This window comes from Thamnophis sirtalis, unplaced genomic scaffold (genome assembly GCF_051295495.1).
Source record: "Thamnophis sirtalis isolate CommonGarterSnake01/CBP01778 unplaced genomic scaffold, rThaSir2_p1.2 scaffold_2, whole genome shotgun sequence".
Taxonomy (NCBI): domain Eukaryota; kingdom Metazoa; phylum Chordata; class Lepidosauria; order Squamata; family Natricidae; genus Thamnophis; species Thamnophis sirtalis.
The window spans coordinates 139795803-139816157 of NW_028261382.1; the positions used below are offsets into that span (position 1 = coordinate 139795803).

Genomic DNA, 20355 nt, shown 5'->3' on the forward strand with positions numbered 1-20355 from the left:
CGTCCTGGGCCGTTCTCAAAAGATCCCGCTTTTTAATTTTGGCACCTTCTTCGATTGCTCGCTCCCCCACCCATCCACTGCCGCTCGCATGGGCGGGGTAGTGTAGCGAGTGAGCGGGCGGATGGGTGGGGGAGCGAGCTCGCCTTTCCAGCCCCACTTCCACCCGGACAAGCCGTGAGAAAGCCTTCGCCTCTCCGAAAAGAGCCACCTGTGTGTATGGCCCTCGCCGGGGTCTGGAAGCGGCACCTTTCCGCCAAAGCATCCCTCGCGCACTTCGGGGCCAACGGGCGAGGCGAGCGCAGCAGCCAGAGACTCCTCCGTGGGACCCCTTCTGGCTCCATCCGCTTCCCAGCCTCTCCCGGCTTTCCTGACTCCCGGGGCCACTGCTTCTCTGAACTCACCCAGAGTAAGTGACGAGCATGGGCGGGGTAGCATGGGATCGCCGCCCAGGAGCCGCCAGAAGCCTTCCTGCCCAACACCTACTCTCCCCGGACTTGTTTTGATGAGCGCGGGGCGACTGACGGTAGTTTGCGCCGGCCACGCCCGCTCAAACTATCGTCAGTTGCCCCGTGTTATAATCTGGCCACCTTAAGTAAAACATGCAATGGCCCTATCTGGGGGAAGGCAGGTAGTACTTTGGGCTGCTAGCAGCTTTACTAGAGACGTCTGGCTGGGGAGAAACGCCGGCGCAACTGCAAGAAATCCGGAGAGAAGCAAAAGGTTTAATGTTGAGTTTCTTCCCAGCCTGCATTGAATCCACCACCTAACTGTGCTCGGCCCCTCCAAGGAGGCGGGCGGGTTGGAAACTCCTTGGTCCCTCCAAGGAGGCGGGGAAGGAGAATGGTCAGCAGAGGAATCCAGGCGTGGGAAAGCCGCTCAACTTCCTGGGAGAAGCCCTGCAAAATACTCACAACCTCCCTTCGCTGCTGCAAACCACCGATCCACGCCTCGTTTCAATCCAAGGCTGCAAAGCAACCCGACACAGCCTCTTGGGCTTTCCCTGCAGTTCTGAATTCCAAACAGCGGGTGAAAGCGGTTTTTTTTTTTTTTTTTTTGCTTTTGGGATGCCTAGAGTCCTTTTCTTTTCTTTAAAACTAACTTTGCAATCTGCAGAAGGCCGGAGCACGATTGGTCCAGACATTGCCTTGCTATGAGCTTCCTCCCTTTCCGCTTACCCGTCTTTGCAATATCCTCCTAGGCGCACGGCAGGGCAAAGTGCGGACGCGTCGCCCTTCCAGGATGAGCGGTTTGGGTTTCACCATCCCTTTAAAAGGGAAACCTCCAGGGCGTGGGCTCCCGGGCTCAGGCGGCAGCTTGCCTAACCATTTTGCACCAAGCATGTGCGGGGATGGCTAGCAAGGAAACTTTGTTCCATGGTTCCTTGGTCCTTATTGGCAAAGGAAATGCTGAGAGATTCGCAAAAGTGTTCAACGTGCTCTGGCTTGTAGGTGGTACGCTCCTTTTATTAATCATACCGTCCAGACACTAGCAATATGGGCTCTGCTGGCAGGTTTGGATTAAACTAAGCTAAACTGAATGACTTCTGGATAGAGACCAAATGCAGGGCTATTTATTTCTTTATTGATTTTGGTTTGTCAAGCATGTATGAGAAAGCAAGTATAAGTATAGGTTTAGTGACCAAAGTTACAATGGCATTGAAAAAAGGGACTGATGACCATTTTTCACACTTAGCGACCATTTTCACACTTAGCAACCGTTGCAGCATCCTCGTGGTCATGTGATCAAAATTTTGATGTTTGGTAACAGATTTGTATTTATGATGGTTTCAGTGTTCTGGGGTCATGTAATCACCTTTTGACAAAGTCAAATGGGGAAACCAGATTCACTTATGTTACTAACTTATCAGCTGCAGTTATTCACTTAAGAACTGTGGCAAGAAAGGTGGTATAGTGACCAAAGTTACAATGGCATTGAAAAAAGTGACGGATGACCATTTTTCACACTTAGCGATCACTTTCACACTTAGCGACCGTTGCAGCATCCTCATGGTCACGCGATCAAAATTTTGACATTTGGCAACAGTTGCAATTTATATTTGTAAATTGTAGTTATGTTGAAATAATAAAAAAATATTACAATACTATTTTTGCATTGTATGAAAAATTTTGTTGCTCAGTATAAAATTTTTAATCAAGCCCCCCCCCCCCCCCCCCGTCAAAGGTGTCCCTCTTTACCAATCTGAAAATCTGGTCACCTTAGTGTAACCACTAACCCTTTCTACAAAATGGTCTATTAAAGTGAATTTGAAAACCTTATAGAAATAAAATTAAATTTTGAAATTGCAAATAAATTGAAGTTCCAAAATTCACTCTCTTTGGAGGAGTTTATAGAAAATGCATATTTATGTAAATATTTCTTTGTATATGATATTTCAGAAATTACATAAAATGTTCGTAATCTGTATACAGAAGAATGAAGTCACAGCACAAAAAGAGCAACAATCCAAGGAATTGTGGGAGACCATTAATAGATAACTATCTTCTTGCAGCCAAGGGAAGTGATATGGTTGTTAAACAATAATTAGAGGCGTAAACCACACCTACAGCCAGATAGTTTTAAACTCAAAAGATACAGTCAGCAGAAATATCTCAACATATGACAGATGAACAAAAGAAGAAACAAAAGTGTAAACCCATTAACAAATAAAAGATTTCAAGCTCGGACAGCTCTTACAAGTTAATCCACTTAAAAGGCTTTGAAAAAGAAGAGGACAATAATCACCTACCCAGATTTTGGTAATATTTTTAAATTGTTATGTTGAAGTTTTGAACCATAATAGTGTTTAAGATAACAAGATTATAATAAGCAATAAATAAGTAATCTTAAAATGAACAAAGTAATGAGATTGCTAAAATTCTAATATTCTTGCAGATGTTTCATTACCCAAACTAGGTAACATTATCACTGCTAGTCCAGTAAGTAAGTAAGTAAGTAAGTAAGTAAGTAAGTAAGTAAGTAAGTAAGTAAGTGTATAGCTAGTAAATATAACAACAATTATTCCATCCTTAATGAAATATATATCAATTGGTATTGTCCCTCTTGCATTTTACAAAAGTGGATAAAATTGTACAATTTGGTGGAAAGGATTGTAAACATTATGGTGAACCTGGGAAAGTTTTTTTTTAAGTAAATAATTTGCAAGTGTGTTTTCAGAATTACTGATGTAGTTAAAATGTATGGAGAAAAATGGGGAAATGTTTTCACCATCAACATGTGACTTATTTCATTGGACAATTTCTCATTCAGCTTTTTTAAAGTCTGACAACAGCATTCCAGTTAGGAATTTGCCTCTTTCTCCATTCTGACTTCAATAAAGGTCTTCAATGAGTGGAAGAAAGCTGTTATACACAGTATTATTTTCCCATATACTGTAAGTTTATATTTTGAGTTGCCATGAAAAAAACTGATATCTTTTGTTTGTAGCATATAATTCAAAGTTCAGCTACATAGTTTAATGTATTCTGATCTTAATATTATTGAACCAATTATGAACAAATATGATAGCAGAAATTAATTGCTAATTAAAGAAACATCAATATTTAGCTTTCGCTCTTGGCTACATATTTATAAATACAAACTAATCAAATACCTGATTGCTAACACTTATGGATTTAAGGTTTTGTGCATGTTATCCTGAGTATTTTCCTCCTCAGTTATCTAAGATCAAGTTAATGTTGTTTAATGCTCTTTAATTGTATAATGTAATGTAACATAAGTAATTAACAAGAAAATTGAAACATGATATATGAGTATGAATTAATGATTTTTCAGTGCTTACTATTTAAGGAAATAAAATGAAAGCAAATCAATTTATACTTTGAAGTCCATGTCTGACTGTCCTAATATATTTCATAACCAGCATTAGATTTTTAAAAATTGTCTTAATATGCATATGTATTAGCACAGTACTTATCTAAAATTATAGTCAAATCTCCCAAAATCTACTCCTAACTTTCAGATACAATCCCGTAAAATGCAAGCCACTTTATTCTCTAGATTAATTTAATTAGCCCTTTAGGACAGGGACCAAATATATAGTAGTAGGTATCTGGCCCATAGTTGTGAGTGTTTTTGGAGTAGCTCAGCTTAGATCACTATTACTATTTTTTTATCCCTATGTACTGTCCAATTTAATTGAAAGCTTGCAAAATAATGAAAATTTGAAATTATATAAAGAAGCACTGAGATCTTGAGAAATTGCACTTGCAAGATTTCAACCATTCTCACAGATAATTGCTTTCATTTTCCAGGAAGGAAGGCAACACATGACATAATATTCCTAAACTTCATATTGCAAGATTTGTGGCAGCTCAATATTTATGTTGAGTATTGTTATTCTAATATTGTTCTTTGATATTTTTTCCCTTTCTCATCAGAGAATAAACTTCACATTTCACACCAGTACTTATGAACTCCACAATAAGTCTGCCATACATATATGAAGAATGGCTTCTCTTGAGCTTGGAGAAATATTTTATTCCCACAGTCTTATGGCCTGTAGTGGCATTATTTGCAGTTCCACTTTGGATTATTTTCTATATCTATCTATCTGTTTTCATTGTCCTGGTCTATGAGATGTCTGGTAAAGCTAAAGAAGATGCCCAAAGAAGCTACTATTTTATTTTGGGATATCTCTGGGACTACTTTGGAAGAATATGGCATGGTAAGAAATGTTTATTGTTTTGAGTTTGTTTGTTCTGGGAAAAGGGTCCTATTTCTGATATTTGTATTTGCCATCAGCCATTTCTTAAATTCACTGAAATATGAATACTGGGATTTGAATTCAGAGAATTCTGCTTTAAGTTCTGCAATATGTCTACATGTTCACTACCCGTATTTAAATATTACATTTAAATGACTTACTAATTAGATGATCTACTGCATTAACTAGTTTCTACTGTCCTGAGCTACAACTTCAGCAAAGCTATAATCATTACTAAAAATATTTAGCACAACATATTCTGGTATTAATTACATGTTATTCAGGAGATCTTAGTCTGGATACTGTGATTTAATTGAATGGTAATAACGAGGTACTGGCTTGTTTATTTAGAGTAAAAATGTACATATTTCTATTATCTATACAATATATAATACAACATGGACATGGTTTTTTATAAAAGAAATACTCATATGAGCAGCTTGCTCTTCTGTCACTGATCAAACTGAAACTGCAGAATTAATTATTCTTGCATTAGAGCAGGGGTCCCCAACCAGGGGTGGGTTCCTACCAGTTTGGACCAGTTCAGCCAAGTAGGTAGTAACTTGGCCTGCCACGCATGCACATGTGATTCTGCACATGTGCAGAAGCTTTTTTTATTACTGTGCATGCGTGCATCGCACATATCAAGTGCATGTGCGTGTGTATGCTTGCAGTGCATTCCTGGGCGAACTGGCAGTAGCAGCAGCCAGAACCCACCCCTGTCCCCAACCCACCTCCATGGACCAGCACTGGGCCATGGCATGCCAGCAAGCATGCCATGCAAACAAGTGAAGCTTTTCCTATTAATAAATGTCAAAATTTTGAATTGTCCTTATTAATCAGCAAAAGTCTAATAACTTATTTGTGTGTTTTTAATTAAAAAAACAAAAACAGTAGAGATACTTAGAGTTACTTATTTGGCAAGCGGAAGTAGTTTAGGTCATTAAATTATCCAATTCCCTGTTCTCCATAAAAATCGTGATACACAATTTAATAATTCTATCAGACAATATAATATGCTATTTTAATAGAAGTAGAGACAACTGTGATCTAATAATACATCAAGCATAATCATTATCTATAGATATTTTGGAACCTCTTGGTATAATAAAGTCTTATGATACATTTGATTATATGAATGACAATATTCTGTTCTGTTTTGTATTAAAAACAGGGTATGAATTACATGGAGTAGAAAATCTACCAGATGGACCAGGCCTTATTATTTATTATCATGCTACACTTCCTATAGATTATATTTTCTTTCTAGCAAGGATCTTTTTCCTGAAGAACAAATTGTGTTGCTATACAGTGGTCGATCATTTTGTCTTTAAGTTGCCAGGTAAGCAATTTAAGCAATAAAATGCAAAACTTATTTGTATCATTGCATTTATAGATATATGGTCTGCCTAAGAAGTTGACAATATATTGTCCTTCTGCTTTATTTTATTCTAAAACTTATTTGAGGTAGTTCAGGCTTAAAGTATTTTGGGGATTTGGTATATTCTGTAATATATTTTCACACTGAGCAAGCAACTGAGGCTATGAAAATGATTTTATTTGTTATCTTGAAAGAAAGGCGATATCAAATTTGCCTTGATAAAACAATTTAGGTGGCGTGAAATTAATTGGAGGTAAATGCTAAAGGTTGGGGTTAGGGTTCCTCTCAACCTTCTCCCTGAGAGCTAGGGAATTGCCCCCAAGATATGTTGCTTCAGCCACCTTCATGAAGCCATGTCTTCTGGAAGACTTTCAGCATGCATAGGCCAGTACTAAGAGAGAAGTCTCTTTTTAGCTGTCTGAAAAGATCTATATACACATCCATTCCATACACACATATAATTATATTATAACACATGATATATTACTATATGTATATGTGGTTATACTTTTCTATAACATAATGGTTTGAAAACTTTAGAGTAGAGGAAATTTCACAATAGATTACAACTGAAGAGTTCTACCTTCTAATCATTATGTCTTCTAAATATATATGTTACAGAGTTACTTTAAAATACAATTCAGCAAAATAGCTCATGTTATCAGAAACTAAAATATAATGCTTGTTGCTATTTATTTTTTTAAAAGTTTTTTATTTATTTATTTTTCCAAATAAATAGCATGTTGCTATTGCTATTGTCATTGCTAAATGACTTACTGTTCAAAATGAAAACAATTCAATTTGAAATAAAACAATTCTTAGATCTTATTTCTTGTATGCCAGCTAGATGGTTTCTCATTTACTTCCCAGCTAAAACATGTTGACCATCACTGACAAAGTTAAGAAAATAAATTAGTATTGCTGATTGCTTTATTTCAGAAATAAAGCAATTTAGTCTTTCAAAAAATGTACTTTCTTATTACATTGTTCAGCATTCTGCTCTCAAAAAGGTTTTTAATTTTATTTTTTAATTCATTTTATTTCTTTCCTTCAGGCTTGAAAATGCTTGGCAATAATTTGAAAATGATAACTGGTTCAAAGGAAGAATGTCTTCGTGCCCTGAAGAGTGGATATTGGGTGGCTATTTCACCAGGAGGAACACGAGAAGCCATCTTTAGTGATGAAACCTATAACATTTTATGGGGTAAACGCCAAGGTTTTGCCAAAGTTGCTTTAGAAGCAAGAGTGGTAAGTCTTATCAAATACCTAGCAATAGGAATGACATATAGACTTACATACTGTATCATAGTTCATTTACAGAACTCTATAAGTGGTTTACAGATTCAGCATATTTGCCCCCAACAATCTGGATTCTCATTTTATTGATCGTGGAAGAATAGAAGACTGAGTCAATCAGAATCTAAGTCCTGGCTTTGGGCAGAGTTAGCCTGCAGTACTCCATTCTAACCACTGCCCACCATGCTTGTACATGGAGAAATCACACTGTATATTCCACAACATCCATCAGATTGTATTTTTATTAATTCCCTGACAGTTGCTTTATTATTTAATTTGTATCCCACCCTTATTATTTTTACAAATAACTCAAGGCAACATATCCAACATACCTTCTCCCCTCAACCACAATCCTGTGAGGTGGGTTGGGCTAAGAGAATTTGAGTGGCCCAAAAAACAAGGAGAGAATCAAAGGAGGGGATTCTATATGTAGGTCACTTTAGGTTCCTGGCAGGAAGATGAGATATACATTTAATAATTTTGTAAATAAAGAACATGAGGAAGCTGCTACAGTAATTAAGGAAAGGCTATATATTTAGAATCAAATGATGTTTTTTAAATTACCAGTTATTAAAATGAAATATTTTCAGTAAATGAAGTTGATATTTGCTTATTTGCTTCTTTTTCCCTAGCCCATAATTCCAATGTTTACAGAGAATGGTCGTGAGGGGTATAGGACATTTGGAAGAATAAGTAAGTTAAACATACTACATGTTTTCTAAATTTATAATCTGTTTTTCTAAAAAATAAACTACGTCAATGTTCCTAAACACTCAAATATTTATTTTAGCCACCCATCTCAAATGCAAGTAAGTCTGGGTGGTGTACCCCAAGACTGGAACAATAAATATCTAAAATCATTATAAATACACTTTCCTTATTATCAGTAACAAAAATTAAAACATTAGTATCCAGTTATTTTTTTTCTAATTTAACCCTTCATCTCACAAGCAACTGACTCATGCAATTATAATATAAAAATTAAAAGTTATAAAACATAAAACAAATAAATGACAAACAAAGGGATGTTAGTAATAGTAGAACTATCTCACAAGTTCACCCATCCTCTGAGGTTAAAGCTGACTAGTACAATGAAGCATATACATAATATTTCTGATATTATTCCACAACCAACATTTTTTTTCTGCTTGAACTTGTTTTACTGGAAAACTGCGTATTTCTAGATTATGTTGCTATTTGTATTGTATGCAGTCTAAGAACCCAAATTTTAAATAGCTTATTATTTGAAATATGCTCACTAAACAAGGCAGGGGAAGCCTGAAGAACATCCTTGGAAATTTTTCTAATTCTTTAGAAACATAGCTACTGAAGTTATCTGTGTAGTAAACTAACAAGATGTGCTGGTAGCTATGGTTGTATTAAGTGCATATTTTGCTTCTGTGTCTGTGTGTTTGCGTGAAGATGTAATTTAGGCTGGGTCAAAGGTGGGTTTCTACTGGTTCGGACCGGTTCGGGTGAATAGGTAGTAACTCGGCCCCCCACACACCTGAATCAGTTCTATTGTCAGTGACGCCATCTTGATTTTTGGTTCTGTGCATGCGCAGAACAAACTCCATTGCAGAAATATGTCTGTGTGTATAAGGGGGATGCTTTTATGATTGTGTCTGTTTTTGCTCTCTCCTTATGTAATTTTTTTTGTAAATGTAGCACTGTGAAGCATAGAATTTCACCCTGGTCATGTGATCAGGAGAAAGGAAATACGGAAGTTTAAACTGGAGCAATCAGTAGCACTACCAAGGAGTCACTTAACTGCTTATTTGCAAGGACCTCACTGGTGGATTTTTTTCTCGAAACTCTCCCAAAAAAAGGATAGTCTCTGAATCTGGGCCAAATAGCAAAACTCTCTTTTGCTACTTGGCCACCATCATAAATTTGGTTTTATTCTCTTCTGTTTTGAGAATTAATGTATCAGTAGTAGACAGATAGCCTTAAGTCTCTCTGTATTTGTTTCCGACATTCCAGATGAAAAAAAATAATAAAAACAAAAAGAGATGCTTTCATATACACAGTTATATTGTATGCTGAACATAGAATGATATAGAATGATGATTTAATAGTTGTTATCAAGGATATAATAGGCATTGATAATTTAGGAACCTTTGTAATTTTACATCACCTTTTAAAATATTTTTATTGAAGAAAATTTTAACAAAGTAGAAACCATAAAAGACAATAAAACCATAAAATCATATAGTTTAACTTCAGAATGCTGTTCATCTGAACCTAACCTCTTATTTACTTACCATGCAATTTTCTCATCATATAGAACTACTTAAAATCTTATATGAATATCTTCGATGGCCAATAATCATTTTGTATGGCGGGTTTCCAGTGAAATGGCGCACACATATTGGAAAGCCCATACCATATGATCCAAACACAACTGTTGATGAGCTGGTGAAAAAGGTAAACTGATCTATATGTGATTATCATTAAGCAAAAGCATTCAGGAATCAAGAGAAATTTACATCTGTGTTTTCTTCTTCTAATAGGCACAAAATGGTTTACAGACTTTAATAGAAAAAAACCAAAAACAACCAGGATGTATAAGAAGTGGTCTGTTGGCACGGTTTCGTAACAAGAAAAATGAATAATTCCAATGAAAATACAATGGAACAATGACAGCCTTATCCTTATTGTAATTCTATATCCTAATGCATTATTGAAATATTGCTACTCTTATACACTTGTAAACAGTTAAAATGAAGCCTTTTGATGTTGTTATATGTGTTACATACACATTTAACTAAATGGGTTCCTGGAATTCATAGTTCAGCTGGTTTTGAAGTCTTCCAGGCAACAATGCTGAAGGATTTCATTCTCCATGACTTAGGTGACTAATTCATTTGGGCTTGGAATCTCACAGCATCTATGGCAAACATGGGCTTGTTGCCCATGATTTTGGACCAACACATATAATAGATATAATAATCTATTATTATATATTAAAATATTAATAATATTAATAATAGTTATTAATAATAACATATCACATCTTGTATTTCCCTTGAAGCAGATGAGACATTCATCTGAAGATGGTGTACATTGACATTAGTACATAGTGGAGTCGTTATTTTGTTCATGTACACATTGCTGCCATATTTAAACTCTACAAGAGTGGTGGCTGGTTAGGAAGTCATATCCCATGTGCCTGATGGAAGACTTGACATTTTTTAAGGTTTATTGAGAATTTTTCTTCAAGAAGGTAGGCATTTGTAGAGGAGAGAGTGAATGGCCTTGAAAGACAAAAAAACTGCTACCAAGGCAATGTTCAGATGAAAGAGTCCAGTCAAAAAAGCAATTTGAAAAAAAATATTTGTTTAAATAAAATGATGTTAAAACTATTAAAATTGTTAAATAATAATTTCTTTAATTTTAGAAATTTATTGTGATTGTAAAATTTATGCTGGGGATTGTTTCATTATGCTGATGTTTTATTATTACTGATGGCAATAATAAATTGGTAATAATAGAGTCTTTGAATCTGCCAGTATTGTTCAATAAATAAATAAATAGACAATTTTTGTGAGTGATAATTATTTTTATTATTTTGTTCATATTAAGGGAAACCTTGATTTTAATGTTAGTTCATGATTGTCCTTAAATATTTTGCTACCTGAAATGAAGGGGCATGTGTACCTATCTAGCAGGGTCAAAATATAAGTATTATAAGACAACCAAGCTATTTCACATACAAGACTCAGAAAAAAATATTCTCTCCAGGGCACTTGTATTATCAAGTTTAACTTTAGGACTGGGTTCTTGGCATATAAATAAATTTGATGGATAATAGACATATTTTTACAGAAAATCCAGTACATAGTCTAATGCAATCAATTACAATCAGATATTACTGCTCAGTGTTGTACAACTATCTCAAAACACAGGTGGATATATACTCAAATAATTAAGAGGTTTACTAAAATCATTCAAAACTCTTATCTCCCTTAAATAGTCAGATGGACCCCCATAAACTTTTGTACCTGAAGTTCAGGTAACTTCTCCTGATGCCCATCACTTCAGCAATCTCTTCCCTTTTTTTCCTCCTTTGAAAAGTCATATTTCAATGGTGGGCTACCTGTCGTATCAGCAGAAGGTGCTGCTACAAGCAAGCCATGCGGCACCTTGAATCCTGGTGTGTCTACCGGGATAGGTATAGATACTACACCTGTCTGATGAGAGCAAGATTTGATGAGCACAAGGATGAAAAAGACATGGTTAAAGCAACCAAGTTCTTGATGGCCGCCGAAGAATTTTGGGAAAGGCAACATCCTCAGCTGTACATCTTTCCCGACTTTCCAGGTGGCACAGGCTATGAGAGATACAAGTGCTATAAGTCACCTGAATGGATCCTAGAAATATGGCATCCATCTGAGAAAGCAATGTACCCAGATTACTTTACTAAGAGAGAACAATGGAAGAAGCGGTGCTTGGAAAGTTGTGACAAGGAGGTCCAGCAGCTTCAGGAAGAAACTCCACCCGGTGGTCCTACTACTGAAGACTTACCTCCCACTTGTAAAAGGGACACCTGCCTCCTTTCTGCTGGCAGTACATAACTAAGCCTCACAGATACCCATTGCAAAATGCTCCTTTCTTAAAGGTCTATCTAATCCCACGAAATAGTTCTGTGAGTTTCCTGTATTACTGTACTAGAAAACACAATAAAATTCTAATATTAGCCTAAAAAAAAGTAATATTTCATTTTATCTAAGCTAACAGTCAATGGTCTAGCTTGGTTCACATATTACATCATTGAATTTTCATTGTCTATCCTTTGCAATATTTATTAAATATAAAAGGGCAATTTAAAAAATTGAAACTTTCATTCTCCAAGGTATGTGTTAAGGGGTTATTTATTTTATTATTACATTAGTATTATATAAGGGACGTGGTGGCTCAATGGCTAAGATGCTGAGCTTGTCGATCAGAAAGGTCAGCAATTTGGTGGTTCAAATCCCTAGCACCACGTAATGGAGTGAACTCCCATTACTTGTCCCAGGTTCTGCCAACCTAGCAGTTTGAAAGCATGAAAAATGCAAGTAGAAAAATAGGAACCACCTTTAGTGGGAAGGTAACAGAGTTCCATGCGCCTTTGGCATTAAGTCATGCCAGCCATATGACCACCGAGATGTCTTCAGACAGTGCTGGCTCTTTGGCTTTGAAATGGAGATAAACACCGCCCCCTAAAGTTGGGAACAACTAGCACAAATGTGCGCGGAGAACCTTTAACTTAGTATTATATAACATTACTCCAATACAATAATGTGCCATAATAACAGATTCTTTTTCAAGAAGAATTTAAAGAAGAAAAAAGAATTAAAAAGAAAAAGCTTACTGTAGCTTCTACCACAGTGTACTTAGCTATTCCATGTTGTTTCATTACTGTTACCTACTTTCTCACAGGAGGTGAGATTTTTGGGTTTGAAAGAACACCAAAATAAATATAGAAATGTAAATTCTATGTTATATTGCTAGATTGAGAGATTAACTGAGAATGTTAATTCTCTTATTTTAACTATAGTTAAAATAATACTAAAATCCACATCAATTTTTAAATGACTAAGTGAAATAAACTGAAAATGTTTATTTTAGTTGCTTGGTAATCCACAGATTATATATGTATCTAACAAGTGTACTGTAAATAACAACAAGAATATTTTAGCACTGAAGTCCTAGTATTATAATAGGACACTAACTATTATCCCACATTCAAAATGTTTTCCTGCTTCTAACCAAGCACATCCAAGGCTTCATTTTTTCTAAACAAATGAGACCCTCCCCCCAAAAATTTTTTACATACTGTACAGAAATACACAATGGAAAATAATGAATATTTAATAATATAATGTAACATGACTACAAAATGTCCAGAAAAATTGAACATACTAAAAAAAAATTCAGATAAAGAACAATGGTTCCCAATTCTAATTTTATGCATACAATTATGGTATCACTCATTACCAATCTATTCTTGGATTACCAAATTCCACTCATTAAATTTGAAAAGAAGTTTCTTTCATAATGATATTATGCAAAAGTGCCACCATACAACACATTAGATTTAGAATGGTTTTTATTAAACAAATTACACTGTTATTAACAATGGATGTGGAAGTCCTAATGCTCCAGAACTTTCCCTTTCTCAGCAACATCCAGAAAAATTAATGTTCTGGGAATGATACTATATATAGGTTTTCCAGAAGTTAAACTTTTTAAAAGCGCTCTGATGTGCATATTATAATTCTTCAATTTAGTTGCACAATGAAATGTTGATAAATTCACTAGTGCAATATTGTATTCCAGTCATATCTAATATATATAGCTGGAGGAGTTATAAGTTACTGAAGAAAGTACTTAACTTTCTTGAGTATATTAGCAGTAATTTTATAATATATATTAATCTATTCTCAAATTGGACTTAGATGGCAAGAAACAATAGAACTGGTAATGCAGCAGACTGGACTGGAAATAGATGAACAAGCGTTCAGCTTCAAGGACTTCTTCATTCTGCTCTATTTCTATAATTATTAATATTTCTTACTCTTACTTTCTTGGCTGAGTAATTCTATACCAAATCCAATACTAGAAAACCTTCCCTTGATCTGAAAGCACTAATATTTGGCCTGGCTCAGATATCAATAGATATGTCAGATGTTGACAGAGAAGTTCACAGTAATAATAATCAATATAATGAGAAGTAATTTTCAGAAATTCTTACCAGATTGGTCATCACTCAGGACAACAAGGTACACTCTAGGTGTTGAAGTTTTGGACATCTGGTGAAAAATGGGCTAGGACTCAGGTGTCAAGCTAACAAGTAACATGTCCCAAATAAGAATAGACCAAAGCAGTCATATTCAAACGAAGTCTTTTTATTAGGAATATATCAAATTGGCAAGGTCTCAGTGTAATTCTAAATCTGGCCAGCCTCTGGAATTACACCCAATGTATACTGTATATTAAAAGTTAGAAATATCCTTCCCAGAGTCACGTTTTCTAATTAGTTCATAGTCCATCAGTCTGGTGTCTCCAAACTACACCTTACGCCAACTGCAGGCACTTCCACTTTTCTCACGGGAAAGAATGCCACCTAGCCATAACAATCCCTTTATCTCTCCTACCTCCCTTCTTGCTACCAGATGTGGTGAGCTTGAAGCACCGTTAATCCCCATACAGCATATTGAAAAAAATATGCATAAGAAATGACTACAATTAAAAATGGCTACACATATGTCCACTTCGGGTCTTGGCTGAACAACCAGAGCCATAGTTCTATAGGACCAATAAAATAAAAGTTGGTTGAATACCATCAAGGCAATTAACATCTGTACATTTCCAGTCATTAAATACACAATTAGAATAATGGAATGGGCTCAAGCAGAACTAAAAGCCTTGGATTGAAAAAATGGTTTAGAATGAATTGTGTTCTTCATCCATGCAGCAGTGAGAAACTCAACTTACCAAAGAGCATAGGTAGGCATGAAATGTTGTAAATATAGAAAGTCCTTGACTTGCAACAGTTCATTTAGTGACCATTCAAGATTATAAAAGCACTGAAAAAAGTGATTTATGACTATTTTTCACACATACAACCTTTGCAGCATCCCAATGGTCATATGTCAAAGTTCAGGTGGTTGGCAACTGATTCATATTGATGATGGTTGTTTCCAGACCTTGTACTCCCCTTTTGTGACCTTCTGACAAGCAAAGTCAATGGGAAAACAAGATTCACTTAACAACTGTAGTGATTCACCTAACAATTGTGGCAAGAGAGGGCATAAAATGGGGGCAAAACTCATTTAAAATCTGTCTTGCTTAGCAACAGAAATTTTGGGCTCAGATGTGGTCATAAGTCAAGGACTACCTGTACACCAAGAAAAAGGGGCATTGGAAGAATGCCCTTCACTGATGGACAGTGAAGAAAATGCATTGAAGCTAGTGTACCATGAAAGTTTACCGATTATAAAGGTGCTTTTTTTAAAAAAAACAACTAGACTGTCTTCTTGTTGTTTTTTTCTTTTTGAAAACATTTTGCTTCTCATCCAAGAAGCTTTTGCAGTTGTCAGTTAGGGCTGAAGAAACTTCTTAGATAAGAAGCAATATAAAAAATCCCCAAGAAAGTCCAAGACAACCATGATCTGGATGATTGAGAATCTTTATTGACAATTACTGGATTGAACAAATTGACCTACATGAAAGACCAATGAAGAGACATGGCAAGGCAGAGTATTGCATGAATAGTACAACCATACACATTAGTAGGCAAGACAGTTACAAACATGATACGGAAATGACTAAAGGAGATGGGGGAGAAATTCTCCTCAGTTCTAAGTTGCTTCTCTCCTTGATTAGTTTCCACCCATTGCTTCTTGTTCTACCCTCAGGTGCTTTGGAAAATAGTTTGACTCCCTCTTCTTTGTGGCAACCCTTGAGATATTGGAACACTGCTACCATGTCTCCCCTAGTCCTTCTTTTCATTAAACTAGACATACCCAGTTCCTGCAACCGTTCATATGTTTTAGTTTCCAGTCCCCTAATCATCTTTGTTGCTCTTCTCTGCACTCTTTCTAAAGTCTCCACTTCTTTTCTACATCGTGGCGACCAAAACTGAATGCAGTATTCCAAGTGTGGCCTTACCAAGGCATTATAAAGTGGTATTAACACTTCACGTGATCTTGATATCTTCTGCTATTATTCTTGCTTCTGTCCACAGCATCCATAAATTTCTCAATACGTAACTCTGTCTTCCTCTCCAGAAGTCAACACATTTCATAGACATTTGATTCTCATTAGTGTCCCTTTTGGTCCTTCTGAGTTACTTTAGGAACTGAATCATACTTCTGAACAGATTATTTGAGTTCAAGAAAGATTCTTTTTTTTAATTTCTCAGTTAAATTTCTTTATATGCTTATAAAGAAGTTTATGCTTTATTTATAGATTTACTTATTCACTTATACTGTATACATAATTTTCTTTATACATTGTCAGATAATAATCATCTTTTTTATCATATACTGTAGACTACTTTCAAGGCCATGGGAAAATGTGGAGCGATCTTATATACTATCATTAAAAAAGGGATTAAGGCAATGAATGACTCTTACATTTTTGTAACAAAATTCTCAAAAAGACTTTACAGAAGATTCTAGAAACCTTTTAGAAGGTCTGTACTGTAGCATGGTTCCTGTTAGGAAAGGGCAGGTGAAATGGACTAAGAAGCTGACAGGAGATCAGTTGTGAGGAAGCTGATGAACAGATGCAAATTCCAAGGGAAATTCAAGAAGATATTGTTAGTTATGAGAAACAGGCAGCTAAATTTTAAGTACAATCTTTGAATAATTCTTTGAAAACTTAATGGTAATTGCATTTTAGGACAGGGATAATGTCCTTTAACTAGAAGGGTTATTATTGCCCAGGGTTACTTAATTTCAGAATGGTAGTGCAAAACGTCTTTGAAGATACAACCTGAGGAAAGAGAAGTGGGAGGACTATAGATCTTCTTTCTTTAGAGGAAGAAAGAGATAACCTTTAAGAAGGCGTGCAGAAGCAAGTAATGGAAAATTAAAGATAAGTTGGTCCTGGGAAAGAAGAAGGCGTCAGAAAGAAATTCAAAATAACTCCGCCTTGATTCTTTCAGGTGTAAGAAGGACACAGGGAAACTCTGGCGGGCTTTCAAGAGTCTGTTACTGTACCTTGCAACAATAAAGTTGCAATCACTAGGCTGCTTCCTGACATTGGTTACCTTGAAGAGCTGAAAGTTTATATGCACCAGCGGAATTCCATTTGTCTTGTTAACTACAAAAGTACACCTTTTATGAAAATTGATATTTTTGTATCCTTGTTTTGCTACTAAAGGAAAACAATTGAGAGGGTACATAAGAAGGCTCTTGTAGTCTATATTTTATCCAATCAGTCCTGAAACTCACAAACACATATTTTTTCAGTGAAAGAAGGGAATGCCTATACATTCGGATTTTAGGCTAAATGTGGTTAGTTAAGTAAGATTCTTTCTTGTTTTTTAGCAAATTTTGTTCAAACCAGGTATCATTGATTTTGATCCCAGTCAATTGTTCCTACTAACTTCTTCTGTTTTCCAGTTTCTCATTATCATATCTAGGTTTTAGCATGATTCAGTTGTTTGAAAAGTATTTGCTAATGTTTCATCAGAAAGAACATTTCTGCAGATTGCAGCATTATGTGAAGCTTTACCACTATCTGACCTTCAATATTAGACCTCAAACTTTATAGCTTAGGAGTTCCTTCACCAGAGTTCTATGACTCTCAAGGTTTGTGTCAGGGTTCGCCAGAGCGACATTGCTATGAACGCTTGGCCACCACAAGCCAATTATCCCCATGGTAACTTTTCTGACCCCCACTGCTTAAACCCAAAAAGTCAGAAGGATCGTGAGGTCCTGCTTTCACGGTCTGTATTTGTGCTGAAAATCAAGATCAAGCAAGCTTTCACCCTTCTGCTCCGTGGGAAGTTTCTGTCCTCCCTGAGCTCGCCTTAGGACACCTGTGTTACGGTTTGACAGGTGCACCCCCCCAGTCAAACTGCCCACCTGATGCTGTACCTGGAACTGGTCAGTGATGGGAGTCAGCACCCCTCCCAGTATCGCATGCAGGGGTAGCTGTGAAATATTTTATTGTGAGATCAATGATGTTCAACCAATAACACTACTTGTTGACTATTCCCTATTCATTTTTTAAAAGTGTATGATGTTCTTGAAGTCCCTCAACCATGCAACACAGCTCAAAGAAATATCTTATTCTCAATTCAGGGAGAAAAAGCCAAGCTAACAGCTTATTAGATTGGAAGGTTTGATTATCTGCCTCCAAGTAAATAATTAATTATAGAATCTTCTCTCTCCAGAAGACTCAGAAAACTTCAATGCAAGTCATTTATTTCAGGTAAGCCATTTATTATATAGCCAGACGTTTTATTTTATTTTTTTCACAAATTACTTTAAAATATGATGCTGTTCAAAATGAGAATGGAATCTAATCTAACTAATCATTTTAAAAGGTTCTCTTTCCTTTTCCTATCATATTAATGATAATAGAAGTGATGTAACTGAAGATAATTGCTTGTCATGTCATTGTATGAAAAGTATGCTCTGACTCATAAAGTAGCAATTTTGTCTTTATCTTTAATAGCTGTTATGAAGAAAAACATCAGCACACACCTTCAAGAAGTGGGAGAAATAATAATATAGATATTTCTTCTCTGATAGTGTATTCTTCTGCCTACATACTGATTTGAGGTAAAGCAAATAATTATTATAAACAAAACTATGAACTGAAAAATATAATATTCAAAAGATACTTTGGAAGGGCATTATATAGTATAGTGTTGGCAACTTTTAAGATGCTGGATGGGGAATTCTGGAGCTGAAGACCACACATGTTAAAGGTGCCAAGACTGGGAAAGAAAATAGAAGACCTGCTGTCTATTAACCCAGACAACAGAATACAACATGTGTCGGACGTCATGGGACATCTGGCTTTAAGATCCAGAAGTCCCAATTGTAAGATGGGTGTTGTGAGATGACAAAGGTTGAAAACTACAGAGTTAGAATGTTTTAATCAATGGAAATAATATAGACTTTCCATGATGGGGGTGGGGTTAGGATCTAAAGTGTAAAGAGAGTTGGAAGAATCATAGGAAACATAAGGAATTAATTGCTTGATGATTGGAATTATGTATAGATACTATGTCAATGTCTACTTCATGTTTTGTTTTAGATAACATAGTGCAAACTAAAGAAGAAACTTAGTACCTAACTAGAGACATATATAGAAGATGACATTTTGAAAAAAAGATAAATGGTTGCTCCATATATGGAAGAGAGGGGTATGATCAAGAGGGATGAATATTAATCATTGTGTTGTAATGATTATGTAATAAAATAATAATAGTAATAATAATAATAATAATAATAATAATAACAACAACAACAACAACAACAACAACAACAACTCCGCCGTTGCCGGTCCCAAGCCCGGATGAGAAAGGAGGAAGGTTGGGATCAGGTTGGCATCTGGTCCCATAAAAAAAACCCCGCCAACCCATACAATATGGTGAAAAAAACGAATAAGAATTCCATACCGCATCGGTCGTCGCGCGGGTTAACAAGCGCCGCGGCGGATGTTGGGGTCCCTGGACATCCGTCGACAAGTGGGCTACAAGTGGACCAGCCAACAAAACGACAAAAATATAGTGCAGATGCACTACAGTTTACATCCACGTGGTGATACTGATAGACTGTACCTGCCACGAAAATCAGATGTGATCACATACTCAGCTGCTGTAAAAAAATCGCGCAGACTGATTATAAATTGCGGCACAATTCAGTAGCACAAATGATCCATTGGAATTTGTGCAAAAATTATAATATTAAAACAGCAACAAACTGGTGGGAACATCAGCCTGAAAAAGTCACCGAAAATCAGATGGTCAAGATCTTGTGGGATTTCCGTATACAAACACCAGACATCACACTGGTTGAGAAAAATAAGGTCACAATCATAGACATCGCAATACCAGGTGATAGCAGGGTCGCCGAGAAGGAACATGAAAAAATCGCAAGATACCAGGACTTAAAAATCGAAATTCAACGACTATGGCACAAACCAGCAGTGGTAATTCCAGTGGTAATTGGCACACTGGGTGCTATTCCAAAAGCACTGGAATTACATTTAAAACAGTTAAAAATTGACAAAATCACCATCAGTCAAATGCAAAAAGCCGCACTGCTTGGATCTGCACGCATATTACGAAAATACGTTACGACGTCCTAGGCCCCTGGGTGGGGCCCGACTAGTAACCAATGCCAAATCCGGCGAAACAACTGGCCGCTGTGATACAATTGTACAACAACAACAACATCAACAATATTAACAACAACAACAACAACAACAACAACAACAACAA

The 20355-nt window shown here is 36.1% G+C and overlaps 1 protein-coding gene and 1 pseudogene across 1 annotated transcript; both read left to right on the plus strand.

Annotated features, from left to right (window-relative positions):
* Positions 1 to 4428: 4428 nt before the first annotated feature.
* LOC106554952 (DGAT1/2-independent enzyme synthesizing storage lipids-like) lies at positions 4429 to 10015 on the plus strand. Its single transcript, XM_014073701.2, has 6 exons — positions 4429 to 4684; positions 5898 to 6065; positions 7159 to 7352; positions 8033 to 8093; positions 9688 to 9827; positions 9914 to 10015. Exons 1-6 carry the CDS (start codon positions 4429 to 4431, stop codon positions 10013 to 10015), a joined length of 921 nt encoding a protein of 306 aa, XP_013929176.2.
* A 1472-nt stretch (positions 10016 to 11487) lies between these two features.
* LOC106554954 (NADH dehydrogenase [ubiquinone] 1 beta subcomplex subunit 9 pseudogene) lies at positions 11488 to 16661 on the plus strand (annotated as a pseudogene).
* Positions 16662 to 20355: the final 3694 nt, after the last annotated feature.

Bases quoted from the DNA above. Each gene is read 5' to 3' on its own strand.
- LOC106554952 (XM_014073701.2), top strand. From the start codon at position 4,429: ATGAACTCCACAATAAGTCTGCCATACATATATGAAGAATGGCTTCTC. The intron at 4,685-5,897 runs GTAAGAAATGTT...TATTAAAAACAG, and splicing joins CTTTGGAAGAATATGGCATG to GGTATGAATTACATGGAGTA. The intron at 6,066-7,158 runs GTAAGCAATTTA...TCTTTCCTTCAG, and splicing joins TTTTGTCTTTAAGTTGCCAG to GCTTGAAAATGCTTGGCAAT.